The following is a 24381-nucleotide window of genomic DNA, read 5'->3' as shown; positions in this document are numbered from 1 at the left end:
TACCAAATTAATAATTTAAATTTAACTACATAGTAGTAAAGGCCACTTAATATAAAGTGGGTCCCGATGCGCATACTTAACAGAAAACTCTTATAAAATGTTAAAGTATTAAAGAACATTAAGGTGTAAAGAAAGAACATGTTTAACCATGTTTCATCTGAGGTAAAATTATACGGAATTAAAGTTTATTCTGTAATATCTGTGTAGTATCTTACTTACAAAATATTTACATTCTGTTGCACTTTACTTCACTGTGTATATTGTAATATTACACTTTAATGGCACCGAATCTGCCTTTTGACAGTTTTTTTTTCTCCCTTTTCAAATTTCAAATCACATCAGAAAATCATTTATTTTAAATAAAAATGAAGGAAATAATAAAATTTAATAATTTGAATTAAAATGATAATTTACACTCAGTAATTATTGCAAACTGTTTTATAATGTACTACAATACTGAGGTGCAGATAATTGCCACTATTTGCAATAATTAATATAAATAGCAGAAAATTCTGCTATTTTAACATAGTATAAATAGAATCTATAGCCATTTGCACTTAGTGTAAATAGCTACTGCCTTTCTTATTTTAATCTTTCTTTTGCTATGGTTCTTGTTTATCTATTCATTAACTATAAATTTGGACATTTTTCTTTTGCTTTGGCAATTCTGCATGTGAAACATTTAAGCCAATAAAGTAGTTTTAAGTTCAGTTGACTGCATCCCATTTTATGCAAGGTGCCTCCAAAAAAAACCAAACTGATGACAGTGATGTTTTTTTATTTATTTCCAAGAACAAAACAGAAAATATAATTGTATATACAAATATAGATTAAGACTATAGACATGACACAAGAAAAACAAAAAAATCAGAAATTCAGTTTTATCACTGATAAAACATTAAGCCAAGCAGTAGTCCTCAAATTCTTTGAATGAATCAAACCCACACAGGACTTTCCTCCTGCGATTCCTCACACAGCCAGGTGGACAGTCTTTAAATATCTCACTGCACCGTATGCACTGGGTCAGAGAACATGACGCCCGGAACTCAGGTTGTATTGTTCAGACAATAGAGCATCACAGTCCCGCCCACAGCTGGTGCCGGAAGTAAAAATTCAATGCAATTTCTGCATTGACATTTGGGGTATAAGCCATAAAAACTTAACCATGCATGGTAGACTTGAAGCAGCTACGGCTGTACTAAGCAATAGTACGTATATGCTCATATAAACACAAAAGGATCATGGGGCACTAACCTTGTTTTGATATAAATGCCTTTTATTCGCAGTGTCTTGGCTAAGTACTTCATTACCCACAATCCTGAACAGTCCCACAATCCCACAGTGATGCATCTGATTGGTGGAGCTCGTGTAACCGTCTGGTTAAACCCCGCGAAGGTCCCTGAAGACTGAAGATCATTAATAAAAAAATACAATAAAATAAAAACCTGTGTTGCGTTTTTGCACGGTAGACTTATCAGTGCAATCATGATCTCCATGGCTGCCACTAGAGTTTTGCAGGGAGGTTGGTAACGTTAGTTAGCATTATCGTCAGCTGTAGCTAGGCTTCTGTAGCCTTCATATGGTATGAGTCATATCAAGCATTTTATAATGCCACTGTCAAAACAATATTTAGCCTAGGCATACCTTTTTGTGCATTTACTGAACATTTGTGTAATGGCAAAGACATTTGTTGATGACTGAGCGGTGATTGAAATCTGGTACAAAGCACTGCAGCATGTTGCTGACGTTAACCGCTTTCACACACGCACACAATATAAAATACACAATACATTTATAAAACACTATTTATTTACACGATTAATACTGAAAGAACTGCTATTACTGCACATTCACTATATAAAATAAAATTCACTGGAGGAAAAAGTTCGCGCGGGCGGCCGTCATCAGATTTGGATGTCGCTCAAAAGGCTCGTTGCCTCGTTCGCGGTTGTGGCTTCAGTCGAATTCAATGAGGCGTGGTGGTTTATGGGATGAGTAGTTCCTGCGCTCGAAATGAAAATATGTACACAGTCTTGTACCTTTGACTTTTTTGGGGTTTTGTCTTAATTTTTTTACTTGAAATGATATGTTATATGCTTATGAGTTCAGCCGTAGCTGGTTATCCTCACACATGCTCTAAAACTCTTTAGATACGGATTTTTCCGAAAGTCAATGGGAGAAATGAATGGGAAATTTACTTCCGGCACCAGAGCTCTCTCGGGCTGAGGGATTATAGCATGGTGTTAGAAAAAGTGCTATTTACTTTATCTGTAAACTACCTAAAGTATTTAATTTATAACCAGCATAAACATAAACTAAATTAATAAAGTTTGTCAGGTCAAAATTTAGGTTGGCTTGGCTTGAGAAATCATGGCCTGAAAGTTTGAAGTTTTCTTTAAAGTTGAGGGCTATACAGTCTGTCAAAGAAAGAAAAACAGATAATTACAGTACTCTAGCCACATGAAGTGGGTCTCTTCTCTGAATTTCTTCTCAATGACAATGTCCCCATAAAGTCATATTAAGACATATGAAGGTCAATTTAAGAGGTAACACTTTACAATAAGGTGTCATTGGTAAAAACTGGTTAATGTATTAATTAACATGAACTAACAATGAACAATACATGTGTTACAGTATCTATTAGTCTTTGATAATGTTAATGAAAAAGATGATACAGATGATTTTTTTTTTTTTTTTTGCAATTCATGCAACCATCAATGGCATTACTTATATTAATAAGGTCTTTCTGCTCTATTTTAAGACATCTTTAATGGCATTTTAGGCGAAATAAGACTTTGAAAGACCAGCATTAGAATACTATATCATAAAACATGTCCTAAATGTTTGAAATCACACACATTTGCAATGACACTCCCTATGATTATGACCAAAGCATTCTTAGAATTAAAAGGAATTTAAATGCAAATTTTTAAGAAAACAAAAGTAATATCTCATATCCACCATACCTTACGAACATCCGGAAGTGAATGAACCTGTATATGCGCATTAATGACAGTCAGTACGGCGCACAATCGTATTTATGGTAAACACATATACGTTACTACGCATGCGCGATAAAAACACATACGTCACATACATACATGCATACATACATTCACGTACATACGTGATGTCACCACGCTACAGTCTGCAGCGAGGAGTACTTGTCATAACAGGGCGTCTCCAAGATGGCCACCTGAACTGACGCTTTTTGTTGAGCTCTTCATCACAAAAGTTATATGTTAGCCTAACTTGGTTTTAGAAACTAGACTTTTTGATTTATAGTATTGTTTTGCTAGCATTCCATCTTAAGTGAATTTTAACGTCACTTTGGATGGGTGGGAAGAAAAGGAATCGATATTTAAATTATTCTTCAATAGAAAGCAATAGTGACAGCACTTCACTGGGATAGTGACAGCATGCAGCTTAGTTGTGATCACGACTACAGTCAAAGCTGTGCTGAAGGGAATGTGCTAGAAGAGATGATCATAGATGAGAAGGAATTTCCGAAGTTACCGATGACCCCGAGCGAATCACCTGCTGCGAAGAAAAAAACAATGAAGTCCGTCAAGACTGATTCCTCCAATGCTGATGTCATCGGCACACTGTCCCAACTTATCAACGAAAGGTCCGATTGCATTGAAAAGTTGGTGAGTGGCAACACTGAAAGAATTGATGAGCTGAGTAAGAAAGTTAATACTGCTTTTGCTGAAATTAGAGAGATGGAGAATAAGATGTGCAAGATGGAGGGTCGCATGCTTGCCTTGGAAAAGCCAGTCAAAATGCTTGAACAGCGAATGGATGAGATGGAGTCTTACTCCATACGATGGATTCTAAGGCTATATGGTGTTTCAGAAGATAAGGATGAGAATGTGAATCAGCAGGCCATCAAGATCTGCAAAGCTGTTTTACCTGAAGATTCAGGGCAGCTCTCGGAAACGATTGACATTGCACATTGATTGAGCAAGAAGAGCGCAGCTGACTCCCGTCCTCGACCCAATATTCTTCAGTTTACATTGTGAATGATGAGAAATGAAATCTGGAAGCAGGCTAAGACTTCTACCTTTCTCCAAGCTAATGGACTTCTCTTCAAGGAAGACTTCTCAAAAGGTGATCGTGAAAGGCGCTTGAAGCTGTGGCCATTGGTGAACCAAGCTAAGGATGCAGGGAAAATGGATTTCTTTGCAGGAGCTCTTCCATTTATTTATGGTGAAGGAGAAATTAAGATATAAATCTGTTTGTCTTTAACATCCTTTTTTTCAGTCAAGTGATGGTTCCCGAGTTTTTTTCCCCCCTTTAAGCTAAAAGACTTTCCAGTAATGTTTTAAGTTGCTGTTTACTTGAAGTTGCTGGTTGCAGCGCACAGAGTCTGTTACGATCTTTTCAAAGGCTTATTTTTAGTTATCGTTACAAGTGATGTTGCTCGGATAATATACTTTCTTCTAGTTACTGGAACGATAATTTGTTCTTCTGTACTACTTGTTTTGTTGTTCTTTTGTCTTTATCACTCGTTTCTCTTAGTACTAGGGGGTTGAGAGACACTGTTTAAAGGAAGGCTTTATTTTTATTTGCAAAACAACTTAAAACTGATTTCGTTTTTTTTCAAGAGTCACATTCTGTTGCTAATGACGCAAAATTCTGGAGATCACAGTGGAATAATGATTTGTGGTTTGTGGGTAACAACGTTAAAGAACACTTTTTCTGGGAATGTTCTGGAGGCATTTCCAGACCCTTTTGGTCATTTTTTATGTTTACTTATTTCTTGGAACAATTAAATTTTTATATTGGTTAATATTTATGGATACAACCTTAATACAGAAAATGACAAACTTTTTGAATCTTTAGATGATAGAATTTCATTCTGGTTTCAGATGTATCCACAGGCGTTCTTACTGGTGGGTGGTGATTTTAACATTACTTTAAATGATTTGGTCGACAGATGGCCTCCTAAGCAGTCAGGATTGTTTACTTATGCTTTGATAACCTTTATGCAAAAATACAATTTGGTTGATGTTTGGAGGGAGATGCAACCAAATCAAAATACTTATACTTGGAGTAATAAAAATGGTACAAAGCAGTCTTGCATAGACTTTTGGTTAGTCACGAGTAGTATACCAAAGGAGAATGTTTTAGTAAATATTCTTGTTACTCCCCTAACAGACCACAAGGCAATTTTTATAAATATTAGATTTTCCTCTTTTGTAGCACCGCATAGTAGCTCCTTTTGGAAAATGAACATTTCTCACTTAAGGCATGAGTCAGTTAAGTTAGAACTTTAAAAAAAATATTTCTTTACATTGGGACTTGGCACAAAAGGAAGGAGTCTTTGGTGGATATTGGGAACTTTTAAAATATGAAGTTAGTAAATATCTAAGGTCATATGGTGCTTTGCTTTCCAAACTACACAGAATTTCAGAGTATAAAATTGTGTCTGAAATCACTTCTCTTTCTATGGTGTCTCCTGACAGGATCTCACCTGAGGAGAGATTACGATTGACTAATCTACAATATAAATTACTGTAGATGAGATATATGAGCGCAAAGCAGAAGGGGCCTTTCTCAGGTCGAGAGTTAAGTGGATAGAAAAAGGTGAACAAAACTCATCATATTTTTTCAATCTTGAGAGACAGCGGGGTAAGCGTAATACTATTCACCACTTGAGCCTCAATGGTCATGTTACTGATGATTGTCAAACTATTTCTCACTTCTGTCATAACTTTTTTGCCAATCTTTATGAATGCAGCTATTGTGCTGATTCTGCCACTTTCTTCTTAGATTCTTTAGAAAATGTAAATTCAATTAGTGCTATAGAAAAAAAATTTGTGATCAGGATATGTTATTAGAAGAGGTAGCTCGTGCCATAAAACATCTCAAATATAACAAGTCACCTGGCAATGATGGCATTACAGCAGAATTCTACCAACTATTCTCAGATATTCTTTCCCCTTTTCTTTTAGAAGTATTTATTGAAAGTATTAAAAACCACAAACTTCCTCCCAATATAACTCAAGAAGTAATTTATCTCATTCCTAAACAGAACAAAGATTTGCTTTTTATTGACAATTGGCGCCCAATAAGTTAATTAAATAATGATTATAAGATTTTGGCTCACATACTTTCCAAAAGAATAAAACATTTTGCTCCATTTTATAATAGATGAGGCTCAATCTGGTTTCATTAGTAATAGACACATATCAAATAATATACGTTTAGTTTTAGATATCTTAGATTATTCCTATCTAGTTGCTGATGATAGTTTTGTGCTTCTTTTTGACTTTTATAAAGCTTTCGACACTCTATAGTATAGCTTTATTTGTCAGTGTCTTGAAAAGCTTGGATTTGGAGATTTTTTCTGTAGTGCCAAGAACTTTATACACAAATGGCAGTAGTTCTGTTATTTTAAATCGTGCTACCCACCGTTTTGAAATTTCAAGAGGAATAAGGCAGGGCTGCCCCATTTCACCTTATATTCTTCTTCTTGCTGCTCAGCTTCTCTGTGCTCACATAAAATCCAGCAATCTGAAAGGAGTAGCTATAGCTGAAAGAGAGGTGATTATCAGTCAGCTTGATGATGACACAACCCTCTTTCTTAGGGATGCTATGCAGATCCCTTTGGCAATAAGTGTTATTGAGTCTTTCTCCAAAGCCTCTGGCCTGCATTTCAATGTTTATAAATGTGAGCTTTTGGCTATAAAAAAACTGCAATGACTCCTTTATTCATGGTATCCCTGTAAAAGAAAAGTTTTGTTATTTAGGAGTTTATTAGTGAAGGACCAAAAAGAAAGATGCATCTTTAATTTTCAACCCCTTACAGATAAAATTCAGAAGAGATTTGTGGCTACAAAGAGATCTCTCTGAGAGGCAGGGTACTTCTTACAAAGGCTGAAGGCCTCTCAAGGCTTTATGCTGCTCAATCTGTTCATTTGGAGTCAAAGCTCGGTAAAAATATTAACCAGATACTCTTTAAGTTTTCCGTTGTAATGAATATAAGTGAAAAGGGTGGTCTTAATATTTTGGATTTTAGTACTTTAAACTATCCTATAAACTCAGTTTAGAAAGAACCCAGGGTCTCTGTGGAACTTTATTCCTAATTATATTTTTTCACAGTTTGGTGGTCTGGATTTCCTTCTGTTATGTAACTATAAAATTGAAAAATTACTAGCAATATTATCTGCCTTTCATAGGCAGTCACTTTTGGCTTGGTCTTTGATATTTAAGCACAAATTTTCACCTCATAAATATTTTATTTGGAATAACTGTAATATTTGATACAAGAATAAATCTATTTTTTTTTTTCAGAATTGGTTTGACAAAAATATCTTGTTAGTTAGTCAATTAATTAATTCTCAGGGATTGTTGTTTTCATATAAGGAATTTCTAGATCATTTTCAATTTCTTGTTTTTCCCAAATGATTTTCAATAGTTATGGGTTCAATCCAATCAGGTGCTCTTGCTTTATTGAGAGGAACTCAATCTCTACTTCCAGTCTCTTTCAGTTTGGTTAATACTTCTGTTGGCAAATTGTGCTTTGCTTTTCCCTATAAAAACAATAATAGATCAGTCCGGTCACTTTTTCAGCAAGACATTGTTACTTTACCACCTGTGACCACTTACTGGAGTTATGTAGTTGGTAATATTTGTTGGAAAAAAGTGTGGACGCTTCCACATCTCTTTTTTTAACCAATAAAGTAAAAGATATTTCTTTTAAAATCATTCATAAATGCTACCCTCAATCAAATAAATGAAAAAGTTCAAAAAGGATATTTCCTCCAGTTGCTCTTTCTGTGACATCTCTGATGAAACTGTAGTTCATCTTTTTTGGTATTGTCCATTTACAAAAATGTTTTGGCAAGATGTTTTAGTATTTATTAGGTCTGAAATCTATAATGGATGTATGTTGTATTGTTAGAATGTGGTCTTGGGCTTTGTTGATTTTGACCAATCTAAAAAAAATCATTTTTATGTGATTAATCTGATCTTGTTTCTAGCTAAATTCCATATTCATAAATCTAAATATCTTAATGCTAAACCTCTCTTTCTTATATTTGTAAAAGAAATTGAAAAATACTTCTTCTCAATTAAGTTGTCTGAGAACAAAAATGCCTTAAAAACATTATCTATTTGTAACTCTTTTCCTTTTTTCAGTGTCATTTAATTCTCATAATTTGTTAATGTTTAATTAAACTTATATTATTCCCCCTATGTTTTTTTTTGTTTTGTTTTGTTTTTGTTTTTTATATTCTGCTGTTATCTGTTATTGCTTGTGTATTGTTTTAAGCATTAATAAAAAAAAAAAAAAGTTTTTTGAAAAAAATAGGCTATCGATTGCTTCATAACCAGCGACTCTCTGTCGCACAGTAGAGAAATTACTGTTTGGAAAGGATTAGAAGCTCGTAGGCAATCTTTTACTGTCTATGATGCTATCAGGAGGACGTGGAGGCATGAGGCCAAGGGAGGTAATTCATCAGAAAACTTACCAAAATGTGCTCCTGTTCACGCTCGCCTTCTCTGCAAGATTCTGTGGGTGATTCAGATTTCTCTTGGCACAGCGATTAGAAGACTTACAGGCAATGTTCCCTCTAAGCTGCGCGCGTGCGCGGCCGCGCAGGCCAGTCGAAGTAGTCGCGCAATAGATTTTTCAGACCGTGCACATTTTTAGACTGCACAAACAATTTTTTTTTTCCAGGGGTTAAACATCTGAGCATCAAGGCGATGTAATAAACATTTAAAATACTGAGATGTGACAACCAAGCCGGATGTACCTTAGAATGTTTACATACAAGTATCCTAGGTTACTCTTGGCGTGCCCCAGCAGTCATACATTAGGTTTAGGCTAACATGGCGAAGAGAAAGGCAGAGCAGGTGCCCCAAAAAAAGGCCTGCCTAACGTTTAAACGTGAGTGGCTAGATGAAATAGTCCAAACTGACACAAAAGATGGTCCAGGTAGGATAAAACTGTCAGACATATTTACATATGAAGAAAGGAGTGGCGTGATCTGCAAATTCTGCTCGGAGGCCAAAGTGAAAGGAGAGTTCGCTCGGGAGAAACATTGGTCCGAGTGGAAGCTTGATTACCTTAAGCGTCATCTGACACAGAAAGTCCATGTAGACGCATTGAAAACATCGCATGATCGACAATGTGATGCTAGCAATTAACACCAACATGTCCATGTTATCAGTTCAGGATATACACGATCACATGGCAAAATACGTCGACCAACCTCAGAGTTGGAGAAGCAAAAATTATGCTTTTGAATTTGTGGAATGCATCAACTCAGTTGTGCAGACTGAGATGATAAGCAGCATAAGAAATGCTCGTGTCCACACACTAATTGTGGATGAAAGTACCGATATCTCAGTGCATAAGATGCTTGTGTTTTACATTAAGTTTCGGGAGCAAACTGATTTCAGTTACAAGACAGTTTTTGCTGGTATCATTCAGCTTTCAGGATGCACTGCAGAAAACATCCTTGATGCTATTACCAAGTTCTACGCAGACCATGCGCTAGACATGAACAAAATGGTCATGTTTACTTCAGATGGTGCTTCTGTCATGTTAGGCAGACATAAAGGAGTAGCTGCTTTACTGAAGCGTCAGGTACCCCACCTGACTGAGCAACACTGCATGGCACATAGGGAGGACTTAGGAATCGATGACGCATGGAAAGATGTCCCTATAATGAAAGAGGTAGAAACGCTACTCCGGACAGTATACTCCATGTTTTGTAGATCATCTGTGAAGAAAGCCAAATTCACAGAGATGGCAGAGGTGACCTTTGAATGAAGTGCGTTGGCTGTCACGCTACCAAGCTGTGCACGCTTTTTTGCGAAATTTCAGCGCGTTGACCGAATACTGTGCAAAAGATGCCGACTCTGACCCCATTGCGAAATACTGTCATAGAAAACTAACCGACACCAAGTACAAATTTGCAATCACTGTGCTAGCAGAAGTGCTTGAGGAACTCGCTCAGCTGTGCACCTGCTTACAGCACAGTAATCTTACGGTCATGGATGGGCACTGCCAGAGATGTATAGAGGTCGGGATCGTTGCGTCACGTCGCAATGCATTGTGGGAATCGCGGTACAGAAGTAGATGTACTGTATAGTAGGCATTAGGTAACGTTGGTCATTTGGTCATTAATTTTGATTATTTTTTGGAAAATGGTTTAGTATTGCTGTATTGTGAACTGCTGTAATCGGTTTCATGATCGACAGGGCAAACGCCTCGTGAATCATATTAGTTTTCAACATTTTCCTACTTGGAAAAAAAACACAAGGTGTCTGAAATCACCAAGAGGCGTCAGATGGCTTGGGTCGCCACTGTACGGAGGGAAACCATCACCTTCGATAATATTATAATACATAGTTATGGTGAGACATGTTGTGTATGGTCTCTCTCTCTCTCTCACATACACACACACAAACACATTACGTTTTCTCTAGTTTTTGGCCAGTAAGGGAGTCAGTTTAGTGTCTGTATTTTTTGTTTAAACATTTTCTTTTGACCCAATCCTGAACTTAATTTGCTTTTTGATATTTTTGTGCTGACTGTATTTAACAAATTTGAACAAATTGTTTAAAAAAAAAAAAAAAAAAAAACTGGAACGAACTTCAAAATAGGAAGTTAAGCGTCTTGTTTTGGTGAATGGTGGGTTGTGTCTGAGGTGAATGTTCGTCAATATTATACCGGATTACAGAACTACCGGAGGAAAACAGTGGATTTTTGCAAGTATGATAGGTGAGTAATTACTCCTGAAGTGTAACAAACCCGCATAGACAAGCTTCATAGCTCGCAGAATCTGATAAGTGTGTGTGTGTGTGTGTGTGTGTCACCACTGATGCTCGGTTAATGTTAACATTTCCTTAGTGAAAAAGATTGTTTTCTCCACGTTTAATTTGCAGATCCATTTATGATCTGCAGGTGAGCCTCCAGTGACTTTTTAAAAAGTGAAAGTGACATTTTTAAATTGATCGGAGGTGTAAGCGCTCACTCCACAGACCCGGTAGGATAAATTATCAGGGAAACTGAGGCTTGGTAAACTTTCATGTGTTCATAGGGATCGATTCCGCCTACAACCTCTTTTTTTTTTAATTAGCGTTCCAAGCATCCAGCGCCGACTGTGAACGCGGTTTCAGTCTAACGAATGCCATTAAGACAAAATCGCGCAACTGCCTTGAAGTTTTCCATTTGGATCAACTGATGAGAATTAAATCAAGGCAAAAAGAGGGTCCTATAGACCTTGACAAGGTCTACAACCACTGGAAAGGGGACAAAGACAGATGAGAGAAGATTTGAGGTAGAAATTTATTTCCAATATTTTCAATTAGACCTATTAGGCCTAATATAGATCAAAGTGATCTTGATTACTGCAACAACATTTTGACATAATTATGTTTAGTCATTGAATCATGTAGGTTAATTCTGTTTTAGTATATTTGCAGTTGTTTAATGTAAAAATGATTTTGTGTTTTGAAGAGAAATGATGTTTCTCTTTTGGTTAACCTGTTTTTCAGATGCTGTTCTTTGGAGAGATGTGTCTTCTATAGGCCTGCAGACAAGATGAGCCACATAGCCAGATAGGCCTATTGTCCTCAATGACATTCAAATAACATGTTTTGTTACCTAGTGTGTTGCACTAGTTTGTTGCAGTGATTAAATTGTTTATATAGGCTACCTTTAGGAAAATTTACACCATGTCAATTTAATAGGCCTATTATTGTCAAGCACTGCATTCGCATTTTTCTTTCATTGAAGTTCCACTTAAATGTTTTACCTGCTGAGAAATGACTAAATATCTTGGATACTTTTATTTTTTTATCAGTCATAATAACCAGTGAACCAGTCATAATAACCTCTCTAAACCTTATTGAAACCTAATCAACCAAAGATCTTTTAAGTTCAACTAAACTGACTGGTAAAACACCATCATTAAAATCTTCCTAAAGTCCTACCATTATAAAGGATATTGAATAAATATCAACCTTGTAAATATATTGATGCATTTGCTGTCATCTCTTTGGCTAACGCAGGCTCGTAGTCATTTTCAGCAGGTCGTGCGATAGCGAATTGCTCACAGTACTGAAATGTGCGCTCAGAAAAAAAATAATTTGCTCAGTGCTGAAAAAAATTAGAGGGAACATTGCTTACAGGCTGCTCACGTGACATCTACGTCATCAAGTTCAGTTTGAGTCTGCGCAGTACACCCGACCCCCAGGAAGTGAGTGCATCTAATTGACTTCACTTGTCTCCGTTGAATCCCTTGGGTTGCGCTGTGTCCATTTCTTTTACTGTCTAAGGAGGGAAACGGTAGTGCTAAAACGCTAACTCACTTCCTCGTTTTGGCCTACAAAGTGGCGTCATAACTTCTGCACTCTATAGAGCATCACAGTCCCGCCCACAGCTGGTGCCGGAAGTAAAAATTCAATAAAATTTTTGCATTGACAGTTGCAAAAGGGGTACAAGGGGTATAAGCCATAAAAACTCAACCATACATGGTAAACTTAAAACCAGCTACGACTGTACTAAGCGATAGTATATGCTCATATAAACGTGGGGCACTAAACTTGTTTTGAGATAAATGCCTTTTATTCACGATGTCTTGGCTAAATCCTTTATTACCCACAATCCTGAACAATCCCACAGTGATGCTTCTGATTGGTGGAACTCGTGTAACCGTCTGGTTAAACCCCGCGGACATGTCACATGTGCGGGAGTTTGAAATTAGCTCGCGGGCTCCCATTTCCTCGCGTCCGATCAGTGTTGCCAGACGTACGATAACTATCGTATTTGTACGATGTATAATCAATAATTTATGATAATTTCAGAATTTTCTGAAAATTTTAATGATGGTAGTAGCAGTCATAGGGCTTCTTTATTCATACACGAAATCGGCTCATTACAGACACTCTTAATGCATTCGTGTGCACCTCAGGATGTGTTAAGAATGCAGAAGAGTGCCCTGCTTTAAAGCCAACGAGCACTAGTTGCGGTCCAAGACAGCAAGAACTTCTTCAACATCTGGCAACACGCAGGTTTCCGATGACAGCGGCTCAGATGTGGAGTTAACTGCACCACGCAGAAACAGCTAAATTCCTTCTTCACTGGACGGGACAAAGCAAGTGTTAAAAATCCTTTTAATATGATTTAATATGTGCCACGACGCAGACAGTCACTGAAAATAATGAGATAGTATTTTGTCTCACTGCTTCTGTCCAACAATACGCCTTGTTATCTATTGTGGTAATTTGCAGGTTGTGTCAAAATGGTGTTGGTTTAGAATAGATAACTCTTTTGACTTGTGTACGATACTTTTCTTCCAAATATGATAATTTTGAACTTCTGGTACGATACTTGGACATTCCCAATCTGGCAACACTGCGTCCGATTGAGTTTTCCTCTCACAGAAGGGATTTACCACGCGCGCAAGCATCAGTTCTATGCTCGGTTATTATTGGCATTGATTTGCCGTCATACTCAAACGCTAAAATAGTTATATCACTTGGGTTCACAGTGCTTACTTTTTAGTTGGTCTTCAACCTGAAGTCTGCAGGTATTATTTATACCGAGCAGTGGTGCCACGTATATATGTCCCGTGTCTAATTGGAGAGTGGTAGTGATTGGAGCTATTTACTGTATAAGTACTTTTTGAAAGATCCCGCCCCAGTGACGCCTTTCATCCGTTTGAAAGGTTTTATATAAGGTGAAGAGGGAAGTCAAGACACTCAAGAACAGAACAACTCAAGATACAGGAAGAGAAACACAATGAACGCATATGTGAAGACAAACACATTCTACATTTCAATCTGGATTTGGATCATTTTAGGTGAGAGTACAGTACATGTATTACTGTGTTCATTTCTAATAGATCCTGTTTAGTATTTTACAGTGACAGATTTATGCTCAGCTGTTCATGTTGTTTAATTAGCTGTTCAATTAGTTTTATGTGAAGGAAAAATTTGAAGTGACTTATTGTTGGACATAATGTTTTGTTTGTTTAGGTGCTGTAAGCTGCAGCGGTGGGTCAAACCATGTATTAACTATTCAGACTGGAGGATCTGTCACCATCCCATGTCATTATGACAAGAAATACACACAGCAGAAGAAATCCTGGTACTCAGAGATTAATAACTCTAAAACACACACAAACACAACAGAGCAGAATCTGTCAGTAATTGATCATCCTGATCAGAGTCTCTTTACTGTGACTATGAGAAACCTGCAGGACAAACACACTGGACTTTATCGTTGTGTTGTGGAGACTGGAGCACAAGCATCGAATATAATATATGAGGTTTATTTCAAGATTCAGTCTAGTAAGACATTTTGTAATTGTTTTAATCTCATTCTAATGTTCAGTCCTCTTAATTTTAAACTATCTCTCTTATTCCTTGTGTATTTAATATTTTATAATCACCAATAAATGTGTGTGTGTGTGTGTGTGTGTGTGTGTGTGTGTGTGTGTGTGTGTGTGTGTGTGTCCAGCTCCTGATGTGTCTGTGGTGAACAGCAGTGTCTCTGGACATGAAGGTGGTCATATCAGTGTTCAGTGTCTCTACAGTTCTGGATATCAGAATAAAGTCAAACAGTGGTGCAGATATAAAGATCAGAGATGTTACACAGTGGGGAGGACTGACACATCCCAGAATTCATCAGTGCAGATCAGTGATGATGATGGGAGAAGATCCTTCACTGTGCTGATGACTGGACTGAGACGGACTGATTCTGGCTGGTACTGCTGCTCTGTAGGAGAGACACTGAATCCTGTTCACATCACTGTTCAGAGAGACAATGAAAATAAAAGTATGTGTAAGCAGCCATACATTGAAAAATCAGTCCATTAACATGAGAATTATCATGTTTATATAAATTTAAAGTGTGCTCTTTTGCATTCTGGCTGGTACTTCTGCTCTGTAGGTGAGGCACTGAATCCTGTTCACATCACTGTAACGGAGGCAGAACCAGGTACACATTTTTTCAATAAATCATAAATGTTTTGATACTACATATGAAATAAAACACAACTAACCTTACTTTGTTGTTTTTACTTTGTCCACAGGCACTGTCAGTGACAAAGAGTTAGTATGTAATTATTATATATTGTATATTAGTATTTACTTTCTTTTTTAATCATCTTTGGTGAATTATTTTATATTTATCTCTGGTTTACAGTCATTTCCTTGTTGTTCTGGTGATATTCTTTCCTTTGTCTTTGCAGAAATCAAACAAGGATTCTCAAAAAACATAATAATGAAACAAAAGACATGAAGGAGACACAAAAGTACTACATTTCTATTGCTTAAAATAAAATAATTATAGTTTAACCTAATTCTAAAAACTTTAAGCTGAAATATATAAACAGAAGGGCTTTTCACACTTCAAATATTCAGTCAGTAAACCCTGGATGATCTGAATCGTGGGTTATCTTGTTTCACCTTTCACACTGCTCAGTATTTACTCATGATTAATTTTGTGTATTCATAAACTGACATTCTACAGGTACACTGTTAATCAGGGTGTCAAACTCCAGCCCTGCACAGTTTAGATTCAAGCCTAATTAAACTCACCTGATCCAGCTAATCAAGTCAATTAGACTTATTAAAAAACTACATGGTATATGTTGGAGCACATGTTTTCTGTTATCATTCAATTTCTTTTCTTCTTAAATGCTGAAACCACTGCTTATGCAAGTCTATATTATGCATCAGGTTAAAAAAGGAACGGTGCCAAACATGCTTCCAAATGTGATACTATTCATTCTCCTGTGGCTGAAAGCTAGGTTTAGCTTGTAACATGATAACCCACGGTTAACACAGTGTGAAAAGCCCTAGAGTTTAAATGAATAAATATTTTTATTACATTTATTTTTTTGAGGTCTTTGGATATAAAAGTTTACATTTGTTTCTTTATTTCCACAGTAATGGACTCCTGATTGTGTGGCTTCTTCCAGCTTTAGCAGCACTTCTGCTGTTCTTGATTCTGGTCGGTGTTTTCACCTGGATATGGAGACGGAGACCCAGTCAGTTTGAGCTGCACTACACTTTTATTTTATTCCCTGCTATTCTGAGAGCACAGATTCAATCTATATGCAGTTAATGACAGATATTATTGTTTCCTCTTTTAAATGAAGAACAAGACAAACCTCACATCAGAGGGAGAAACAGCAGCAGAACCACTGACATGGTGAGTCCTTTATAAGAAGCAAGTTATGAAAAGATTGGGATGATAATATAGGGTTCAACATCACTAAAGGCACACCGGGGTGAAACACACATTTGACTTTAATTATAAATTCACTTTTTCTTAAGGTGTGTCTTTAACCCCTGTTATTTGCTTTATCACTTAATTTTTAGTATAAAAGACTCTGTCTGCTTTGAAAACACAGCCTTTTCATTCTGATCAATCTAGAGATTGTTTAAGAGTCAAATGTGAGAAAAGAAAAGCATTTGTTGTTTTTGTCTAGCGTTCCTTATGTAGCTATTTTCACTGTTTACCAACACTGTAAACGATTTCTGTTGTTTTCACAGTATTATTGCTGTATTATCAGAGAAAGCTTACTGTAGAAACAGTTTACAGTAAGTTGCTGTCAATTTTATAACTTTTGCAGTATTATTGCTGTATTTCCAGCTTTGTCTTAGTGTAGAAACTATTTACAGGACAGTTGCTGTCAATTTATGCTATTCTTTGAAAAAAACAATAGAGTGGGAAAATAATTACAGTAATCCTTATATTACTGTTAAATTGATGACAGTAATAATCCAACTTACAAGGAATTTTATTTATTAATTATATATTTATTTATAAGGAATTTTATAATACATCGTTTCATATGGTAACCCATATATTAAGGCATTTGGCATATAGTTAAAAAAAGCTGAATGATTTATGTGGGTGTTTTTTAATTGTGTATCTTCATGGTTGCCAGATTTTGAAACAAAACCCACCTAATCTCATAGGTTATAGCCAACAATTTTGTGGGTGGGAGGTAGTTGTAGAGATGTAGATGTCAAAAATATAGGCTAGGTAAATAGATAAAATCAATTCCCATGATATATTTTTAATATTATTATTTTGCTTTCTATTAAACACACTAATTACATAAAGAGCGGAATCGTACGCGATATACCTGGCAACCAATCATCTAAACCGTCAGCCTGCACTCATTTTCCAATTCATTTTCTGAGCCTTTGAGGATGAACAAGACCAACGAGAACCAGTCAGGTGAGATATACAGTTTTATTCAGTATCTTAAAGATGTGTATTTCAAAAAGTTTCACCCCAAAGGGAAGATATTCGTTTTAACGTTACCACTAAATAATCGATGGTGAGTTTGATAGTAGTCTGTAACACAAACATTCTAACGTTAACCAAATATTAATTATCACAAGCTTTGCTGTTAATGTTAGTTAATAATTTCAAGTTTAGAACAAAGTAATCGAAATGTTCTTCTTTCTGAACATTTGTGTGTAACTTTCACCGTGTGCGTGTGTCCTGTCGCGATCGAGGCCTTACGCGCCTAAACCTAAAGCTATGTTCGAAATCGACCTATTACACTAATGTTATGCACGACTTGAAGGGACAAACACAGTGTTTTCAGTTATATTATGCATTTATTGATTGAGTACAACCGATGTATTCATTTAAAGTGAATACACAGGCAGTGAAAGTTGGGCCGGATTAATTCCCTCGTCTCGGTATAGTCCTTCTTCAGACCAGACGTTCCCATGATTTTGCTCACTCGTTTTCATTAACTTCTTCAAGTGCATTAATATCTGAATACAGCCACTGCCAACGCACTGCGGATAATTTAGTTGTATATTTGATATTGTGTGATATTCACGATAATGGCTATTATAATCCCCGTATTCTTGTCACTTTGGGTGCTTCTCATTTCTTATTTGTGACAAATCAGGTTCTCCCTCGAAATCGGGTCTCTGTTAGGACACCAAGAGATCTCAAATTAATTGTAATAGGTACATAAATAAATAATAATAATTGGTAACACTTTAGAATAAGGTTCCATTAGTTAATGTTAGTTAACTACTTTCGTTAACATGAACTAATCAAGAACAATCCTTCTACAGCATTTATAAGTCTTAGTTCATGTTAATTTCAACATTTACTAATGCATTATTTAAATCAAAAGTTGTGCTTGTTAACATTAGCTAATGCACTGTGAATTACCATGAACTAACAATGAATAACTGTATTTTCATTAACTAACATTAACAAAGATGAATAAATACAGTAATAAATGAATTATTCATTGTTTGTTCATGTTAATTAATACATTAACTAACATTAACTAATGGAACCTTATTCTAAAGTGTTACCTAATAATTTAATAGATTAGCCATTTTTTACAAGTAATAAATGAAATGCACAGGTTGAATAATTAATACTAGCATTCAATTATTTGATTTACTTAAATTATATGTTAAGTTTTTTTGTGCTATTTTTAAGTTGCTTTTAAGTTGACAGCTTGTCATTTCTGGTCTTTGAAATTTGTTTTCTTTTCAAATTATTTAATTTGATTCTACATATTGGAATTGTTTCGTAACCTTTTTATGTTTTAACTGATCCATGTTTCTCTTTGTCTTACAGGTAAAAATCATTGGTGAAGTCACCAGATGTGGATGGGTAAGTACTGCATCTAAAGTTAAAATTGTTTGGAAATAAGATTAGAAATGCCTTTATCTTGCAAAGTGTGTCAGTACTCAGTAAAGTCTATTCCAGAATTTGTCAGACTTGCTAAGGAACACAGGAATCTTGCAAACTATAGATTCTCTTGTGGATTTTTCCAGTGTCCATGTAACTTCAAAACTGCCGTTGGCCTTCGTACACATATGTATCGTAACCATGCAGTGATTACACCAAGTGCTGACAAATCACACAGTGGTGTTAATATGACATGCCAGGTTATGGGATGTTCTTTCACTTCCACACCTGGGGATGCATGGTGAAACGAATATCTGTGTAGGTCTATGCAGTGTTGAATATGTTTTTCATTTCTTTCAGCGTGTATGTTGTTCGACATTGCAGCGTGCTGATGAGTTAATAAAGAGGTAAGTCATTTTCAAGTCTGTTTATCACATTGATGTCGGTCAAGCTGTAGTGCAACGTAATTTTTGTGTTTTGTTCTCTATAGGCAGCAAAAACCTGGGATCTGCATTGGCCCTGTCAAGTCTGGAGAGTGTTTTTACCATTTAATGAATTCAATTGTAATAAAAGTTTTTAAATGGACTTCTGAGTGTTGTCATAATTTACGTGACATTTAATAATCAGTAATATAACTGTGTGAATTTTTTTTTTGCATACAAGCCTTTATATTTCATTCTTTTTTAAGCATGTAACAGGTTGTAGTTAGTTATATGTTGTGTATAGATGAGTATATGTGAATATAAAAACTACCGTAATCAATTATACTGCATAGTAACTTTACAGTATTTTAAAATACAGTGCAAAAACATGAACTGTAATTAATTTTACAGTATAAATATACTGTAAGTTATTATACAGTATGTTGTGAACTACTGTAGTCAGGTTTACAGTAATATTACCGTGGAATAAAATACTGAAGCTTGCTGGCTATTTGTTGCCAGTAAGTTACTGTTGATTTTACGTGAAATTTTTTACAGTGAAGAAACGGATCGTTAAGAAATGAGTCATAACCTATATTTATTCTGTCCGTTTCAATTGTCAAATGGCAACTGATGAGATCATAAGAATGATCTATTAAAAGAACCAGCTCATCAGAGGCATTTTAATTTTACACAGGCCTGTTTCATAAATAACCCTTCATTTGTGCTGTGTGTGTCAGAAACCTGGTTTCTTGATGTTACTGTTTTTTTTTGTGTGTTTGTGTGTGTGTGTGTGTGATTGTATGAAATGCAGACCTTCTCTAAACATGAAGATCCTGTGATATACAGCACTATAAATGATGAAATCCCACATGTAAGTAGACCAGACATTTTAGTGTGACCCTATATTCTATTTTTCTTAGGCATGTCCTGGGGCCTGTTCTTGAAAAATGGCAAATCTTTTAATCGTGATAACTGATCTTTAGTTAATTTGGTTCTTAAAACTAATTTGCGGATTTGATTAAAATATCGTGTGCACATTGATGCAGGTTGAGATTACGTCGTGTTCTTGTGTTCCGTGAAAACGGCAAATATACCCATACTTGAAACCACATCAGTTTTACTGGTAGTCCATTGTATATATTTTGTCATTGTATGAATAATTTGTCACAGTTTAATTTGATATCCTGTCTTACATAAATGAACTATATAAGACTTCAAAACAATTATAAAGTAGTACCGTATTTTTTGAACTATAAGTCGCACCTGATTATAGGTCGCATCAGTCCAAAAATACGTCATGACGAGGAAAAAAAAAACATAAATCGCACTGGACTATAAGTCGCATTTATTTAGAACCAAGAACCAAGAGAAAACATTACCGTCTACAGCCGCCAGAGGTTTTCTCTCGGTTCATGTCAAATTAATTTTGATAAATAAGTCCTGACTATAAGTCGCAGGACCAGCCAAACTATGAAAAAAAAGTGCGAAAAATACTGTAATTTTATCACAAATCTTTCAATAAGTAAAACTGGCTGAGCTTATAATAATAGGCTATACACAACATTTGAATGTTATTTTCATTATATTTACATTATTATTTTCAATTATTGTCCATGGATCAGTAGGGTATTCTTGTAATAAAGTATCGGTGGCAGCCACTTCTATTATTTCATGTAAATGGGATTAGATCTCATATTTTTAAGTATTCAAAAGATGCGATAATCCACATGAAATAAGATGCTCCTGAGCAGGTTTAAGTTTATACAGACCTGTTTCTCTGACAGCAACTCCAGTGTGAGCTTCAAAGAAACAAAAAAAATCCAAGATTGCGCCAATTCATCCACAATCAAATCCAGCTAACTGAGTTAGAGATGTATAAAGAATGGACCCCTGGCTGGGATTGTTAAATTGCCTGAAATGTCCAGGTTTTGGAATTTTCTTATTGATGTGCTCTCTACATTATTTGCTTTGCTTTGATGGCTCTATTGATCATTCCTTCTTGCATTTCACTGTTAATCATTGATGTACAATGCCTGCACGCTATTGGTCAGAGTTATCTGTCATATGCCTGCCATCAGTAAAGTATGAAAAAAAATAGAAAAAAACCAAAGCCAAAACCCAGAAGTTTCTGGCAATTTAGAAATCCCAAGTCAGGACAAGTCTGGAAAAAGAAAACACACATGGAAACACTGAATTATTTTTTAAATTACAATCCCTTTCTCTACAGGATCCCATTAATGACATGATCTACTACAGCACTATTGATGATGTTCCTGGGAGTGAAGTGATGAAGTCTCCATCAGGTGAAGCTATATACAGCATAATATACTGCACTGTGGGTCCACACTGACAGCAACAACACAAGAACAGACCAAAACACAATCAGACTGTCATCACACACTTTATTTTTTTATTTGATCATGGGATCCGAACCTTATATTTTATTTTAAAATACATAATTATATTTCCAAAAGGACCTGTATGAATAGATGTGAGAGTCAAGACTATTGAAATTTAAAACCAGAATTGTAAATGAATGCACCGTTCATAACTAGCCTACTCTGTCAAAAGTCAAAAATGTATCCTGATAAAATGAGAGTGTTTCTTAGCATTATGTAATTCTACATTGTTTTATAGTCTCGGGTTTAATTTCTTCAATGTAAAAATCTATTTTAGTTTACTTGTACAGTGTTACTTTCTGTTTCTTGCATTATTATAAACGCAAGCATATATAAAATGAAATAAAGTATTGCAGTTTTATGTGTGAAGAAATACTGTGATTCATTTCCCTTGATGGACAGTCATTGATCTGATCTCACGGTCTGATGTGGTGAACAAGTGGAGCAGAAGTCAGTGTCTTGATTTGAACGTTCAAGTGTTGCTTCTGTTCTTCTGTGTTTTTATGGAAGTGGTTCAACTGTGGTGATTCTTTTATTATTGGCTCAGAATCTCCTCATGATCATTGGAAACTGTGCAGCCACATCACTTTCAAACTATTTATATATCTGTGTTTTTATGTACTTGAATAACATTTATGAGAAAATATAAGAGACTGGGTATTTTTAACTTTTTAAACTTTAACAGTTACATATAACAGTTTGTGTGTGTTGATAATTTTCACGCTTCTAGAATGTAAGATTTTGTTCAGTGTTTGTGGCTTCACTCTTCTGAAAGAAAAAGGGGCTAAAGCAATTTAGTGTGAGGTTGCTGACTGCAAACTCTCTACTTTGCTCACTTGTTAATGTTTGTGTGGTTTAAGGTGATAATTCTGCCCTTCCTCTGAAACAGGAGGAAACACAGAACCTGCAGGAAGTGACCAGCTGCTCTCATGCACATGCACTCAGCTATAGACATGCTTTAGAGATAATGATGTTTCATGTAATTTTCTTAAAGTTGTTTTTACCTGTACAGATTTTCTATTGGCATAAATAAGACTACATAGTTTTATCGTTTACTGTACTTTGTCATTCTTCTAGTTACTTAGGCCTACCAACAAGCGGCTAGTGAACTGGAAGTCTCAGAATAAGGAGAATAATCTTAATTCTGCTCTCAAGAATTATTTGGATATTTCATGTTCTGTGAACTTCCTGAAAAGTTGATGAATACAGTTAAAGATGCTCTGAATCTAGTAAAACGCTTTTAATGTTTGTATAGTTTAATAAAGGAAAAAAATACACCCTAAATAAGAAAAGTTATTTTAGTATAAAATGTGATTTTTACTTATAGTCTGTTATTTAGTTCATTAGAATGAATAAGTCCCATAAATGATGTTGCACCTGGACAAACTGAGTGCCAGTCTAGAAACTTCCGTTCACTCACCACCAGAGGTCAGCCGCTCACCACATGGACTCTCACACTACACAGACTCTTACACTATACCCTCTTGAGTCACAGAGTATTGTTGTTCTCCTAGTGTTAACTGCTTTACCGAGCCATTCTGTGTTTCTGTTTAATCATAGTTTCCCCCTTGCCTGTTTTCAGACTCTTGCCTGTGTTTTCGGATTACCCTTCTGTCTTGCTGTTTGGGACTGTTTGCCCCTGCCTGTATTATTGCTGTGTACCTGGATTATCTCTCTTTTCCTTGCCCTGTTTGAGATTGTTCACTGTCAGTTGACCCACGTCTGTTTACTGGAATGTTCTTGTGTTTGTGTGTGCTATACCTGTTCACTGGTGTTTCGACCCTACCTGTGTTTGTGACCAAGTCTTTTAATAAAAGACTTGCATATGGATCCGCACCACTCACAAAATCTTATCAACCAAAGACAGGACTATTAAACAGGACCACATGACCACATTTTTTGCTGAGATTAAAGGAGAGAGAAAGGAGCCGGAGAAAGATGAAGAAGAGTTTTTGGAAGAGGCCTGCTCTCTGTTTGTGTGTGCAAAATACAACCTGCAGCTCAGGCTGAGAAGAACCAGAGTGAGACGGGATACTGTTGCAGATTTACTGATGGTACATCACACAATCACAGATGTTATGATGAAGTATTGACTGATGGTTGATTTATTTCACTGTCCCAAAACAATGTGGTCATTAGTGACAGTTTAAAGATCCTATGTGAAGTTAATTGAAATGTTTTTGATCAGGTGATGATCTGTCTAGTCATAGCCAAAGTAGTTAATATCTTAGAGTTTCCACAAATTATTTCATAGTGTTTAGATAAGTTTTTTTTAAGATGCAAAAGTGCCCCTAAATGAAGAGCCACTCTTATATTTTACTTATTTCATTTTATTTGGTGTATTATCATATTATTATAGGACCAACTTCTGAAGTCTGTCCCGCTGCTGAGGAAAAGCTGGAGCAGTATTCTGGACAAGTGTAAGAATAATATATCTGAGGATTTTATGTTATTATAGATAATAAAATAATTTGAATACAAATGTTTTTTTTATTCTGAGTGAATTTATCTCATAATAGGTGACATCTGAAGGCATTATAATATATATATATATATATATATATATATATATATATATATATATATTAGAAAACTCGATCTCCAACTTATTACAACTTTTCAACTATTTACAAACTTTTTACAGCTTTTCACAACCCCTCAGTCCTAAACTACAAATTGTGCTCATCGTGCCAGGGGTTGAAACAGTCTCTGGCAGATTACGAGTGTTTTTTGGTGGCACATTCTGCATCTCCTCCTTGAATCATCACTGATTTTGGTGATTTTTCTAATATATATATATATATATATATATATATATATATATATATATATATATATATAAAATATATATTCTTAGTCATAATTTCCTTTTTTTATATGTATAAAAAAGTATAAACATGAA

The 24381-nt window shown here is 35.6% G+C and overlaps 1 protein-coding gene and 1 long non-coding RNA gene across 13 annotated transcripts in view; both read left to right on the top strand.

Moving 5' to 3' along the window:
- Positions 1 to 22258, top strand: part of LOC127951194 (CMRF35-like molecule 5) — a 45207-nt gene extending 22949 nt beyond the window's left edge. For 2 of the 12 annotated variants that reach the window (XM_052548962.1, XM_052548958.1), the window contains exons 7-9: positions 16128 to 16180; positions 19892 to 19951; positions 21308 to 22217. In XM_052548962.1, the coding sequence (XP_052404922.1) occupies positions 16128 to 16180; positions 19892 to 19951; positions 21308 to 21430 (236 nt within the window). In that variant the 3' untranslated portion in view covers positions 21431 to 22217. Of the gene's footprint in view, positions 1 to 14482; positions 14801 to 14914; positions 14963 to 15056; positions 15076 to 15215; positions 15279 to 15915; positions 16017 to 16127; positions 16181 to 19891; positions 19952 to 21307 lie in introns of all 12 variants that reach the window. The other 10 variants (XM_052548967.1, XM_052548955.1, XM_052548954.1 and 7 more) reach the window with 10 other exon arrangements.
- LOC127951205 (uncharacterized) lies at positions 16633 to 19240 on the top strand. The gene is made up of 4 exons (XR_008152619.1): positions 16633 to 17218; positions 18602 to 18637; positions 19016 to 19062; positions 19146 to 19240. It is a non-coding gene; the product is annotated as an uncharacterized LOC127951205 (long non-coding RNA).
- Positions 22259 to 24381: the final 2123 nt, after the last annotated feature.

The sequence above is a fragment of the Carassius gibelio genome, chromosome B2, assembly GCF_023724105.1.
Source record: "Carassius gibelio isolate Cgi1373 ecotype wild population from Czech Republic chromosome B2, carGib1.2-hapl.c, whole genome shotgun sequence".
In the NCBI taxonomy this organism is placed as follows: domain Eukaryota; kingdom Metazoa; phylum Chordata; class Actinopteri; order Cypriniformes; family Cyprinidae; genus Carassius; species Carassius gibelio.
This window is presented reverse-complemented; position numbering and strand designations above follow the sequence as displayed.